At 42.0% G+C, this 15,174-nt stretch overlaps 1 protein-coding gene across 5 annotated transcripts in view; it reads left to right on the plus strand.

Moving 5' to 3' along the window:
* Positions 1-8,728, plus strand: part of LOC129923626 (uncharacterized) — a 62,424-nt gene extending 53,696 nt beyond the window's left edge. For all 5 annotated transcript variants that reach the window (XM_056015524.1, XM_056015526.1, XM_056015527.1 and 2 more), the window contains exon 6: positions 7,008-8,728. In XM_056015524.1, the coding sequence (XP_055871499.1) occupies positions 7,008-7,317 (310 nt within the window). In that variant the 3' untranslated portion in view covers positions 7,318-8,728. The remainder of the gene's footprint in view (positions 1-7,007) is intronic.
* Positions 8,729-15,174: the final 6,446 nt, after the last annotated feature.

The following is a 15,174-nucleotide window of genomic DNA, read 5'->3' on the forward strand; positions in this document are numbered from 1 at the left end:
TCTCCTGATATCAGATATAGGATTGTGTAAAACAGGTTGTAAAACCTCCCCAATGGCTGGCAAAGTCTTTTTTTTTTTTGCCTACAGTGTGCAGTTTTCTGGAGTTTGATAAAGTAAAATATTTTAAAATGCCCACAAACCTCTTCTCTTTTGTGATGTTCAATCAAACTTTTTTTCTACTCTGGGTCTATTCTGAACTTGAAGTGATCCAAAATATTTCAAATCTGAATCTATTTTATCATGTTGGCGTCTCAAATGATGTTCCAGATTCAATGGTTTTATAGAGACATAACTTTAAACTTTATTGCATAAAAAGCACAAATGCATTTGCTTGTTTCACAAGGACGAAATAAATCCAAATTTCTAATAACCAACACTGCACTTTCTACAGTTCTTTTTAGACTCGGTCATGTAGGCTACTTTCATATAGACAAAATTAAGCTATTTAAAAAAAAGATGTTAAAATTTCAAAATAAAATCATTCGACTAACATAGTTGCAATTCAAATGATTAACTAAGGCACAAACCATTAATGGGAAATTTAAAGTCTCGACATGCTTAAATGAGATCCACTATCGTAGACCCCCATTTACAGGTCATAGACCCCCAATTTATTTTTTCACTTCCGTAGACCCCCTGGAAGTCCTCGTAGACACCTGGGGGTCTAAATAGACCACTTTGGGAAACAGTGTAGTAAATCATTTCAAAGTTATCAGTGAGTCAATACTTTTTGTGACAGTAAGACTGGTCAAAAGTAATCAATAAGTTCGTTTTCAGGAACATTGATAAAAAATTATCAGTGAACTTTACTGTTTCAGGAAAATGTTCTAAAGTTATCAGTGAGTCAATATTCTTTGTGCCAGTAATACAAAATAAACAACAGGATATCTTACGTTGAACAAGATTACAAAGATGGCATCCGACTGACGATACATAAGTAATATACTTTTCACTAGGTTTTACAGCTTAGACTAAAAAAAGTATTTTTAATACGAACTAGTTAACGAGGGTAAATAAACATTTTAATGCGTTCTTATAGCATTTCATGTAATGAAATCATTACGAATGACGTCAAAGGAAAAACCAATCCACTCCATCAAACGGCTTATAATATAATAATGAAAATGTCTTCGATTGCAAAGATTAAGGATCAGTGCAGTGTTTCAAATGACTATGTATTATAGTTAGACTAAAAATGTAATTTTTGTTTCAACAAGAGAAAGTTGACGAGAGTTAAATAGACGAGGACGCACCGAGTTCTTATAGCATTTCATGGACAGAAATCATTCCGAATGACGTGAAACGAGAATAAAAAACACTTTCCATTACGTCACACTGGCCTAGTTAGACTAAAAAATGTCTCTTTCAACACAAGAGAGTGGATGTAGGCCACTTAACATTGCGCACGAGTTTTTAGAGCCTTGAAAATGTAATAGCCAGACAAATATACTCAGAATCCCGGAATAGTCTAATACCGATCCTTACATTTTTGGGATGTTTTGGTATGAAAATTAGATATACCATAATTTGGAGGAGAGATTTTTATAAAATTCTTTGGTGTTAAGAAGTTGTTTATCAATAATTTTATTATTTAAAAAAACATTCTTAGTGAGCACCAAGGAATCTGTGTACGAAATTTGATGCGAATACGTAACGCGATAGTTTAAGAAATCCTGCGATCAATGAAGTAGTCAGTGAGTGGTAGTTCGCACTTCTATTATAGATCTGACTTTGGTCTGAATCTATAGGCCTATCATTTCAATTCTATAAACTCTACTTAAAGTTTATATGCATTGAACCAGAGGCATGGGGATATTAACAGTCTTTGTTAGGGATAGTGGGTGGTGGTAAAAGTCTTTGTTAGGGATGGGGCGGAGTAACCTGAGATGAACTCCTATTGAAAAATCAGAGCAGGAAGGACTATTCCTCCCGTAGTGCTCTGGCAAGAAACTTAGCCGTATGGCGTAGTGCCTCATAGCTACCATACAAGTCGAGTGACTGCACAGGCAAGTCCCCCCTTAGCTCGCAGAGCTGGGGACACTCGTACAAGACATTCGACACTGTTTCGACGCTCTCTCCACAGTGACAACATTGGGAGTCAAAGTTAGTGCGGAACCGGGCAAAATATGCCCCAATAGGACAATGTTCCATCCTGCACTGCGCAACTATTGACTGCTCTGACCTCCTCAGTCGCCACCATGGATCGTCGCGTTCTTGGTGACGCATGCGCTGCCAGACACCACGTGCTCTGTCGGATTCCTCCCAGGACTTTAACCACTTCTCATGAATGATTGCTCGGATTTGTGCCGTTGCTTGTAAAAACGTGCTTGGTGCTTCGAGGTGTGTGGCTGCCAAAGCACCCTCCCTTGCGAGGGCGTCTGCTGTTTCATTGCCCCTCACGCCGCAATGTGAAGGTGCCCACTGCATGAAAACGACAGCTCCAATAGCTCGGCGGATGTTATCTGCGGCGCCGATTGCCTCTTCTATTACGGGCGACCCTCCCCTGCCGCCACCCATAGCTTGGAGACTGGAGCGAGAGTCAGTGACCAACACCACCGCAGTGGCGCTAGTCTCGCGTTGGAGCATTCGGGCCCTAATGGACTCGAACGCCCGAGCTATCCCTGTGAGTTCGGAATCCATGGACCAGAGAGCCTGTCTGGTTCAGTCCGGTCGGGGTAGACGATAAGGGCCCCATACCCCGATCTGTCGGGGTCCCTTAGTACCAACCCATCGGTATAGCAGAAAATGGCATCTGATGGGTAGGATTTTATGGTTATGGATGCCAAGTTTTGGAGAATGGCAGGTGTTAATCGCCTCTTGGTGGCTCCCTCTTGCCCTATCAGGGACAGGTTTATTTGTGGGGCCGGCAATCTCCTCCACGGAGGGCACGTACTAATTCTCCTAATAGGGATTCTATCAGTGGAGAGCCCAGCTGATTTAGACAAATTGGCCGCAATATGGAGGAACGATCGCATTTTGATGCGGTTCCTCTCTCTCCACTGTTGCACTAAAATTGACGTGGGTAGCCTAGAGTCGCCCCTTTTGTAGCGCTCGTAGGCGGTAAGTACTGCCCTCTCCCTCCTAAGATGTAAGGGTGCCATGTTTGTTAAGATTTCAGAAGCGTTTGTTGGGCTTGTCCGAAATGTGCCACAAATGAACCTGTTCTTGTACTCGGTCGAGTGATTCGAGGGCAGTTTTACTAGCGTATACTTGAACTGTATAGCTGTACTCTATTTCTGATCTGACTGCCCCTAAGTACAATATGTGTAGCATGTCAGCTTTGGCACCCCACTTTGTGCTGGCTAGCTTTCTTAGTAACGCCAACTTCTCCGAGGCTTTTCGTTCAACATCCTGGACTGGGCGGAGTAACAGTCTTTGGTAGGGATGGTGGGTGGTGGTAACAGTCTTTGTAAGGGATGGTGGGTGGTGGTAACAGTCTTTGGTAGGGATGGTGGGTGGTGGTAACAGTCTTTGGTAGGGATGGTGGGTGGTGGTAACAGTCTTTGGTAGGGATGGTGGGTGGTGGTAACAGTCTTTGGTAGGGATGGTGGGTGGTGGTAACAGTCTTTGGTAGGGATGGTAGGTGGTGGTAACAGTCTTTGTAAGGGATGGTGGGTGGTGGTAAAAGTCTTTGGTAGTATAGTGAGTGGTGGTAACAGTCTTTGGTAGGGATGGTGGGTGAAGGTAACAGTCTTTGGTAGGGATGGTAGGTGGTGGTAACAGTCTTTGTTAGGGATGGTGGGTGGTGGTGTAAGTCTTTGGTAGTATACTGAGTGGTGGTAACAGTCTTTGGTAGGGATTATGGGTGGTGGTAACAGTCTTTGGTAGGGATGGTGGGTAATGGTAACAGTCTTTGGTAGGGATAGTGGGTGGTGGTAACAGTCTTTGGTAGGGATGGTGGGTGGTGGTAACAGTCTTTGGTAGGGATGGTGGGTGGTGGTAACAGTCTTTGGTAGGGATTGTAGGTGGTGGTAACAGTCTTTGGTAGGGATTGGGCGGAGTAACAGTCTTTGGTAGGGATGGTAGGTGGTGGTAACAGTCTTTGGTAGGGATTGGGCGGAGTAACAGTCTTTGGTAGGGATGGTAGGTGGTGGTAACAGTCTTTGGTAGGGATGGTAGGTGATGGTAACAGTCTTTGGTAGGGATTGGGCGGAGTAACAGTCTTTGGTAGGGATGGTGGGTGGTGGTAACAGTCTTTGGTAGGGATGGTAGGTGTTGGTAACAGTCTTTGGTAGGGGTGGTGGGTGGTGGTAACAGTCTTTTTTATGGATAGTGGGTGGTGGTAACAGTCTTTGGTAGGGATGGTAGGTGGTGGTAACAGTCTTTGGTAGGGGTGGTAGGTGGTGGTAACAGTCTTTTTTTTGGATAGTGGGTGGTGGTAACAGTCTTTGGTAGGGATGGTAGGTGGTGGTAACAGTCTTTGGTAGGGGTGGTAGGTGGTGGTAACAGTCTTTGGTAGGGATGGTGGGTGGTGGTAACATTCTTTGGTAGGGATTTGGAGGAGTAACAGTCTTTGGTAGGGATGGTAGGTGGTGGTAACAGTCTTTGGTAGGGGTGGTAGGTGGTGGTAACAGTCTTTGGTAGGGGTGGTAGGTGGTGGTAACAGTCTTTGGTAGGGATGGTGGGTGGTGGTAACAGTCTTTGGTAGGGATGGTGGGTGGTGGTAACAGTCTTTGGTAGGGATGGTGGGTGGTGGTAACAGTCTTTGGTAGGGATTGTAGGTGGTGGTAACAGTCTTTGGTAGGGATTGGGCGGAGTAACAGTCTTTGGTAGGGATGGTAGGTGGTGGTAACAGTCTTTGGTAGGGATGGTAGGTGATGGTAACAGTCTTTGGTAGGGATTGGGCGGAGTAACAGTCTTTGGTAGGGATGGTGGGTGGTGGTAACAGTCTTTGATAGGGATGGTAGGTGTTGGTAACAGTCTTTGGTAGGGGTGGTGGGTGGTGGTAACAGTCTTTTTTATGGATAGTGGGTGGTGGTAACAGTCTTTGGTAGAGATATTAGGTGGTGGTAACAGTCTTTGGTAGGGGTGGTAGGTGGTGGTAACAGTCATTTTTATGGATGGTGGGTGGTTTTAACAGTTATTGGTAGGGATGGTAGGTGGTGGGAACAGTCTTTGGTAGGGATGGTAGGTGGTAGTAACAGTCTTTGGTAGGGATGGTGGGTGGTGGTAACAGTCTTTTTTTTGGATAGTGGGTGGTGGTAACAGTCTTTGGTAGGGATGGTAGGTGGTGGTAACAGTCTTTGGTAGGGATGGTGGGTGGTGGTAACATTCTTTGGTAGGGATTTGGAGGAGTAACAGTCTTTGGTAGGGATGGTAGGTGGTGGTAACAGTCTTTGGTTGGGGTGGTAGGTGGTGGTAACAGTCTTTGGTAGGGATGGTAGGTGGTGGTAACATTCTTTGGTAGGGATGGTGGGTGGTGGTAACAGTCTTTGGTAGGGATGGTGGGTGGTGGTAACAGTCTTTGGTAGGGATGGTAGGTGGTGGGAACAGTATTTGGTAGGGGTGGTAGGTGGTGGTAACAGTGTTTGGTAGGGATGGTGGTTGTTGGTACCAGTATTTGGTAGGGATGGTGGGTGGTGGTAATAGTCTTTGGTAGGGATGGTGGGTGGTGGTAACAGTCTTGGATAGGGATGGTGAGTGGTGGTAATAGTCTTTGGTAGGGATGGTGGGTGGTGGTAACAGTCTTTGGTAGGGATGGTAGGTGGTGGTAACAGTCTTTGGTAGGGATGGTGGTTGTTGGTACCAGTCTTTGGTAGGGATGGTGGGTGGTGGTAATAGTCTTTGGTAGGGATGGTGGGTGGTGGTAACAGTCTTTGGTAGGGATGGTAGGTGGTGGTAACAGTCTTTGGTAGGGATGGTGGTTGTTGGTACCAGTCTTTGGTAGGGATGGTGGGTGGTGGTAATAGTCTTTGGTAGGGATGGTGGGTGGTGGTAACAGTCTTGGATAGGGATGGTGAGTGGTGGTAACAGTCTTTGGTAGGGATGGTGGGTGGTGGTAATAGTCTTTGGTAGGGATGGTGGGTGGTGGTAACAGTCTTGGATAGGGATGGTGAGTGGTGGTAACAGTCTTTGGTAGGGATGGTGGGTGGTGGTAATAGTCTTTGGTAGGGATGGTGGGTGGTGGTAACAGTCTTGGATAGGGATGGTGAGTGGTGGTAACAGTCTTTGGTAGGGATGGTGGGTGGTGGTAACAGTCTTTGGTAGGGATGGTGGGTGGTGGTAACAGTCTTTGGTAGGGATGGTGGGTGGTGGTAACAGTCTTTGGTAGGGATGGTTGGTGGTGGTAATAGTCTTTGTTAGGGATGGTGGGTGGTGGTAACAGTCTTTGGTAGGGATGGTTGGTGGTGGTAATAGTCTTTGTTAGGGATGGTGGGTGGTGGTAACAGTCTTTGGTAGGGGTGGTAGGTGGTGGTAACAGTCTTTGTTAGGGATGGTGGGTGGTGGTAACAGTCTTTTTAGTATGGTGGGTGGTGGTAACAGTCTTGGATAGGGATGTTCCTTTTTTTTTAATATCAAACTTCCGTTAGTTAGTCAAAGCTAAATGATGTCATTAGAAGCAGAACATTTATTTAACATTTGGCTTGTTCTGGTTTAAGATAATAAGGGGGCTGACCCAGGCATTCCATTACTTGAAGATCTGGTAGAGAGTCTCAGGCGACATGTTCTACTGTTTTTTTTTCATACATATCGTTCTAGCTGCTTGTTTTGATCCGCATTTTTCCCTTTCAAATGTTGGTAGGAAGACTAGAAAAAAAAAGGAATAAAGAACTTAAAGAAGAAATAAATGTTGAGCCATGAATAAATTGAAACAGAAATTATCATGACGATGATAGAAGAAGATATTTACCTTGGTCACATTTCATTTGTCGTGTGTCACAATTGATCTAGCATAAAGAAAGTCACAGCTATCCACTTGTTAAAGAATGATAGACGCATTCAGACATTCATGTCTTGACATTCTTGATGTGACTGCTTTAATATTCCAACTATTTCTTTGTCTTCAGGACATTTGCAGAGATTGAGAAGCAGACAATCAATCCTTTGTGCCAAGTGAGAGCTGTCTGTGAACATGAGAAACAAGTGGAGTTCAAGAAACAGATCCGAGACTCCTGGGCCGAAATGACGTCACTGCTGAAGCAGGACTCTGATCTCAGTCAGGCCAAGTACAAAGACTGGGAAAGGAAAGTTTTAAAAATGGAGCACGCATTGTTTTTTGGCTTAATAAGTTTGATACCTTTAAGTTTGGACCGATTGACTACCATTGACGTCAGCACTGATGAATACATTATGGCCTTTCCAGAGATGGCGGAGTAAATGTGAGAGTTACATTACACGAGTGTGTGAGATGGAGGCTGTGTGAGATGAAGGCTGTGTGAGATGGAGGCTGTGTGAGATGGAGGCTGTGTGAGATGGAGGCTGTGTGAGATGGAGGCTGTGTGAGATGAAGACTGTGTGAGATGGAGGCTGTGTGAGATGGAGGCTGTGTGAGATGGAGGCTGTGTGAGATGGAGGCTGTGTGAGATGAAGACTGTGTGAGATGGAGACTGTGTGAGATGAAGACTGTGTGAGATGAAGACTGTGTGAGATGGAGGTTGTGTGAGATGAAGACTGTGTGAGATGAAGACTGTGTGAGATGAAGGCTGTGTGAGATGGAGGCTGTGTGAGATGGAGGCTGTGTGAGATGGAGGCTGTGTGAGATGAAGACTGTGTGAGATGAAGACTGTGTGAGATGGAGGCTGTGTGAGATGAAGGCTGTGTGAGATGGAGGCTGTGTGAGATGGAGGCTGTGTGAGATGGAGGCTGTGTGAGATGGAGGCTGTGTGAGATGGAGGCTGTGTGAGATGGAGGCTGTGTGAGATGGAGGCTGTGTGAGATGGAGGCTGTGTGAGATGGAGGCTGTGTGAGATGGAGGCTGTGTGAGATGGAGGCTGTGTGAGATGGAGGCTGTGTGAGATGAAGACTGTGTGAGATGGAGGCTGTGTGAGATGGAGGCTGTGTGAGATGGAGGCTGTGTGAGATGAAGACTGTGTGAGATGGAGACTGTGTGAGATGAAGACTGTGTGAGATAGAGGCTGTGTGAGATGAAGGCTGTGTGAGATGGAGGCTGTGTGAGATGGAGGCTGTGTGAGATGGAGGCTGTGTGAGATGGAGGCTGTGTGAGATGGAGGCTGTGTGAGATGAAGACTGTGTGAGATGGAGGCTGTGTGAGATGGAGGCTGTGTGAGATAGAGGCTGTGTGAGATGGAGGCTGTGTGAGATAGAGGCTGTGTGAGATGGAGGCTGTGTGAGATAGAGGCTGTGTGAGATGAAGGCTGTGTGAGATGGAGGCTGTGTGAGATGGAGGCTGTGTGAGATGGAGGCTGTGTGAGATGGAGGCTGTGTGAGATGGAGGCTGTGTGAGATGGAGGCTGTGTGAGATGAAGACTGTGTGAGATGAAGACTGTGTGAGATGGAGGCTGTGTGAGATGGAGGCTGTCAGAGATGGAGGCTGTGTGAGATGAAGACTGTGTGAGATGGAGGCTGTGTGAGATGGAGGCTGTGTGAGATAGAGGCTGTGTGAGATAGAGGCTGTGTGAATGAGAATACAAGATCAGGAAACTGATTCTTGACGTATTTCTTCAGTATTAAACTAAAAATAACAAAAATATAATGCATTTGAATATTTCAAAAGTAACATTCAGACACTCAAGTATGTTTTAAATAACAAATTTCTACAAGCATTTGATTTGGGAATTTCTTTGGTTTATTTTAGAATAGGTGTTTGTATAGCATGTCTGTGATGGTGCAGCTCATCAATGAATAACTTGATCTACTCTTGTCTGGGGTATCTGGTAAAAGGTTTCCCTGCTGTCATTAGGCAGTTCATAACTTGATCCTTATTGCATTTTAAAAGCGCTACTTGGAATGGTGTAGAAAAACAAGAAAAAGAGATAGGGAAAATGTGCGGGAAATATAATGAAACTTTTCTTTTAAAACGTAAGTTAATAAAAAGATTTTCAATTAATAAATTAAAAAATAAATTTGAAACAAAAATTGTAAAAATTAATTTGGGCTACAGGGGACATAACTCTGCAAGTGTAAATAGACTTTCACTGTCTATAATGTGACTAAAATGTCTCAAATTGAAGTGACGAAAGAAGATTTTGTTCACATATCTATTTACTTGTATTTCTATGCGTAGAGTTTCGAAAAGAAACTCAAGGAGGTCACTTCCAGGGTTCCCAGGTGGATAATGGGGCATTTTTTTTTAGAAACACTGCTCATTTGTCACCATGGTCTTTTAGACTTGAATATCGACCCGCCTTTCTTCATTTTATTTGTACTGCAATCTTCTTACAAGACGACATAATGCATTGAAGACCTAGGGAGAAATGAGTTTCTGCAATGCTGAAAACTCTTAACGCCAGGGCTCCGCCCAGAACCTCGCTTTCAGCACTCACACAGACCAATGGCTGAGATTCTGCAAACGTTTATTGTTTTAGATGAGCGTTACTATTAAAAGTATTAGACTGGCACAACTGTTTCCAGAACGTCTTAAAGAATTTCAAATGTAAGAAGGAAAAGAAGTTCCGTTGATACTGTTTTTAATTTGAATACATTTACATTTGAATCTTTGTAATAACTGTTGATCTGTGACATTTGACGTCTCGAGAGACGATCTTTTCCCTTTGCAACTTCTTGTGTGACTAAAGAGGCCAATCCTTGATACACAGCTGCGATCGCAGGTTGGGCATATGTAACTGTTGATAACGACATTTCAAAACAAAATATAAACACATGTTTACACTCAATCAACGAATGTAGGTCATTAGCTGACTGTAGTTTAGTTCAAGAAAAATAGCTTTTATTGGGATTTATGTGTGTGTGTGTGTGTGGTTGGGTGACACTGACCCTAGTGACAATACTGATTGGATGCATAAGCTACCACGAGTTCAGAGCCTTAAAAAGTGCACACACATCTGAGACATGATAAAATACTGCTAATGTGTTGTTTCATCCCCCTGTTTCGGGTCTTCTTTAATTAGCACCTGTAGTGGTTTAGGTCTAAACTCTTGGTATTTTTGTCGAGATTGAGTTCTCTCTCAGTTAATGTTGGCCAATGACCTTGACTTTCCTTTGTAGCTGTGACGACGACTAGATAGTTGTATCATTACACTGCTTTGATTGGTTCCTACACTTTAGGTGCATTTGTCCTAGGGCTGTAACATTTCCTCCTTTTTGTACCAAGTTTAGAGCTCTGTCTGTCTGTCTGTCTGTCTAGTAAATATTTTGTACACGTTAGTTCTACCGCACTCATTCTCTGATAAAGTTGAAAGTTTGCAAAATTATTAAATGGTTTAGACAAGAAATGAATCAATAAAAACAATAATTACTAGTAATGAATTATTTGGTTTGATACCAACTAGGGGAATTAATTCTTCAGTATTCACAAATATGGCTCACTTTGTAGTTGTTCCCCCTTAGATACGTGTTAACGCTCTTTCTCTCACACGCATTAAGGATTAAGTTGAAACTTGAACAATTATTGATAGCTAACAAAACATGAATCAATCACCAATTAGTCAATTATTTATTGGCAATTGATTGTTTTGTTTGATATTAAATAATTGAAATAACGTCTACCTTATTGATAGATATAGTCTTAGATAAGCTGTGTGTGTGTGTGTATTTTAAAAAGAGAATTGAATTTTTGAACACGTTATCCCCCCCCCCCCCTAAAAAAAATGTCGGATCAGATTTAACCTTGACACAATCATTTGTTGTACTTTACAAAACATGAACAAATCAAAAAAATTAACCAATCATCAAATTAATTATTGATAATTAGTAAGTTAGTTTGGTATCGAAAAAGGGAATTAAATGCTACTTATTGAGAGATGTAGACTGTATATGTGGAGTTATTCCTCTTTTAACGTTTTGTACAGGTGTCTTCTCCCAGTTGCCATTCTCAGAGCAAATTTTCTAAATATTTTATACTCGTTGAGAATATAGGAACCAAGCAAAACATTTATTTCATACTCGATGTGAATATAGGAACCAAGCAAAACATTTATTTCATACTCGATGAGAATATAGGAACCAAGCAAAACATTTATTTCATACTCGATGAGAATATAGAAACCAAGCAAAACATTTATTTCATACTCGATGAGAATATAGGAACCAAGCAAAACATTTATTTCATACTCGTTGAGAATATAGGAACCAAGCAAAACATTTATTTCATACTCGATGAGAATATAGAAACCAAGCAAAACATGAACCTAGTAGTTGATCAATTAGTGGTCATTAATTAATTTTGTTTTATTAAAAAAAGACATATTCATGACATATATGCCAGTGATTTTGTGGTTCTTCCCCTTAATAAGCTCTGTTTTTTTTTAAATTACTTTTTCTACTTTGCATGTTTTGAACTTCCACTAAACGGGCCAATGCTCTAAGCCCGTGAAGTATTGTACCTGTGAGCATCCTCCGGTTGATAGACCTAAAGTATTGTATTTGTGAGCATCCTCCGGTTGATAGACCTAAAGTATTGTATTTGTGAGCATCCTCCGGTTGATAGACCTAAAGTATTGTATTTGTGAGCATCCTCCGGTTGATAGACCTGAAGTATTGTATTTGTGAGCATCCTCCGGTTGATAGACCTGAAGTATTGTACCTGTGAGCATCCTCCGGTTGATAGACCTGAAGTATTGTACCTGTGAGCATCCTCCGGTTGATAGACCTAAAGTATTGTATTTGTGAGCATCCTCCGGTTGATAGACCTAAAGTATTGTATTTGTGAGCATCCTCCGATTGATAGACCTGAAGTATTGTATTTGTGAGCATCCTCCGGTTGATAGACCTGAAGTATTGTATTTGTGAGCATCCTCCGGTTGATAGACCTGAAGTATTGTACCTGTGAGCATCCTCCGGTTGATAGACCTGAAGTATTGTATTTGTGAGCATCCTCCGGTTGATAGACCTGAAGTATTGTACCTGTGAGCATCCTCCGGTTGATAGACCTAAAGTATTGTATTTGTGAGCATCCTCCGGTTGATAGACCTGAAGTATTGTATCTGTGAGCATCCTCCGGTTGATAGACCTGAAGTATTGTACCTGTGAGCATCCTAAGGTTGATAGACCTGAAGTATTGTATTTGTGAGCATCCTCCGGTTGATAGACCTGAAGTATTGTACCTGTGAGCATCCTCCGGTTGATAGACCTGAAGTATTGTATTTGTGAGCATCCTCCGGTTGATAGACCTGAAGTATTGTACCTGTGAGCATCCTCCGGTTGATAGACCTGAAGTATTGTATTTGTGAGCATCCTCCGGTTGATAGACCTGAAGTATTGTATTTGTGAGCATCCTCCGGTTGATAGACCTGAAGTATTGTATTTGTGAGCATCCTCCGGCTGATAGACCTGAAGTATTGTATCTGTGAGCATCCTCCGGTTGATAGACCTGAAGTATTGTACCTGTGAGCATCCTCCGACCTGAAGTATTGTATTTGTGAGCATCCTCCGGTTGATAGACCTGAAGTATTGTACCTGTGAGCATCCTCCGACCTGAAGTATTGTATTTGTGAGCATCCTCCGGTTGATAGACCTGAAGTATTGTACCTGTGAGCATCCTCCGGTTGATAGACCTGAAGTATTGTACCTGTGAGCATCCTCCGATTGATAGACCTGAAGTATTGTACCTGTGAGCATCCTCCGGTTGATAGACCTGAAGTATTGTATCTGTGAGCATCCTCCGGTTGATAGACCTGAAGTATTGTATCTGTGAGCATCCTCCGGTTGATAGACCCATCAGCACACATTTTTGAATTCTAGATATAGCACCTCTGTTAAGTTTTATATTTTTTACAGCCCTAAGGCTGTATAAAATAATTGTAAATATCTCTTTATATATATATATTCTATAGCTGGTGACCCTTAGGCAGATAACTGCACACTGTGCTACAGCCTTGTTCGTTGTTTTGTCAAGTAGTTCTAAGAAGTAATGTAGTCTTTTCTCAACCCTAAGCTATGTAACATATAATTTAATTTTTAGATCTAGATCTAGTAATTGAACATCAAAAATAGAAGTAGGCCTACTCTCGTCTCATAATTTTTATTTTGCAATTTTTAGATATAAAATCTAGAAAGATCTATGTAATCAATCTATTTAAATGTACATAAGATGATTAAAATCAACAGACATAAATTAATTCCATCTAGGATTTTTGAAACATTATCTCAATGGAAACTAACAGGAAATGGCTTTGTTTCATATATTTGCGTGAATATATAGTTCTGTGTTTAATAGCCCATTCTAAAGAAAAATCCGAGAAATGATTTTGCATTATTTCTAAACTTTGAAAACTAAAGATCATTTCTTTTCTAAGACAGAAAATATTGATTGAAGCGACTTCCCTTACAGCTTGAAAAAGAGTTACGTACATAAAAATCTATCTATATATATATAGGTCTGTGAATCGATCAATCGCGGATAAGAATTTGTTTCCGATCTCCAGTATAGATATAATATATATGTCGATAATCCCAACCATAAACTCTAAACGGGAAATTCGGACCACAGGCAGTTCCGAGAAGTAAGACCTACTTAAAGATTTGAAGACAAAACATTCCGATGTTCGGTACCACAGTAGTATCTGCTGTTTTAGCATGGGGCACTGGCGGATCCGGGGGGGGGGAGCGGTAGGGGACGATCACACACACCCCTCGGCCGACGATACACAAATATTCGTCACCAATATGTCAATTTACTTCGATCGATGGGTAGACCTGTCAATAGTGGATACCGACGTAATCGGCAAAAAGTTCGTTTCCGATGTCAAATTTGTGGTAGAACAAATATGAAACCCTCAGAGAACACATCATAATGGACACTGTGATGGAAGCTTACAATAATAATGTGAAAACATACGTCACGGAGCGAGAGCCAAAGACCATCAGCAGCCTGATAGCACAACTAAGGCAGTATAAGGCCGCACACCCAAGGGAAGTGTTAGCTAGAGAGAACCCAACTGCGACATCAGCTTTTATGGTGAACAACGCTGCAAGAATGCGGACTCTATATAGAAGAGAGAACGCTGACAAGAGCCCAACATATACAGAAAGAAGAGAGAAAGATGAAGAAATGAGTCCAACATATAGATATCGATGAGAGAAAGATGAAGAAATGAGTCCAACATATAGATATCGATGAGAGAAAGATGAAGAAATGAGTCCAACATATAGATATCGATGAGAGAAAGATGAAGAAATGAGTCCAACATATAGATATCGATGAGAGAAAGATGAAGAAATGAGTCCAACATATAGATATCGATGAGAGAAAGATGAAAAAATGAGTCCAACATATAGATATCGATGAGAGAACGCAGATAAAAGCCCAACATACACATATAAGAAAGACACAGCTAAGAGCCCAACATATACATATAGAAGAGACAAAGATGAGGAAAGGAGCCCAACATATACCTACAGGGAACGAGAATACAGACGTAATCAGCAAAAAGTTCGTTTTTAATGTCAAATTTGTGGTAGAACAAACCACACTACAGAGACTTGCTTCTACAACGGACTCAATAAAGATCGAGAGATCGAGCGTTTGCTGCCAAACATGCTAATAAACTGCAGGTATACCCAGGCTTTGTGGGAGAACAGAGGACCAATGTACTGTACGATACGGGTGTAACCGCAATTTTAGTCGTAAAAGAGTACGTCAACCCACAAGAGTACACAGGACGAAGACAAGACTGTGTTGGTTACACTGGTCAAGTAACTACACATCTGGTAGCACGTATCAACATATACACACCGTTCATCAGTGGTTGGCATGAGGCTTTAGTACTAGATAATAAGCCAGACAACATTGGTCTTATCATTGGCTCTATCAAAGGCTCTAAACCATGCACAGTAGAAGAATTGAACAAGTGGAAAGAAAAATACACACAGAAATGTTCCATGATTACTACAAGAGCTCAGAAGAAAGCAGAAGAAGTGCTAAATACAAACGATAAGATATAAGTTCCTTATAACAATGAAAATGAAAATACAGAAACAGAAAACAACGATATGACAAGTAATAATCAAGTGAACAACCCGAAGGAAATCTCCGCACAAAGTCAAGACCCACTACAGATTAAAACGGAAAAATTTGTCAGTGAACAGAAAAATGAT

The sequence above is a fragment of the Biomphalaria glabrata genome, chromosome 17 (assembly GCF_947242115.1).
Source record: "Biomphalaria glabrata chromosome 17, xgBioGlab47.1, whole genome shotgun sequence".
In the NCBI taxonomy this organism is placed as follows: Eukaryota; Metazoa; Mollusca; class Gastropoda; family Planorbidae; genus Biomphalaria; species Biomphalaria glabrata.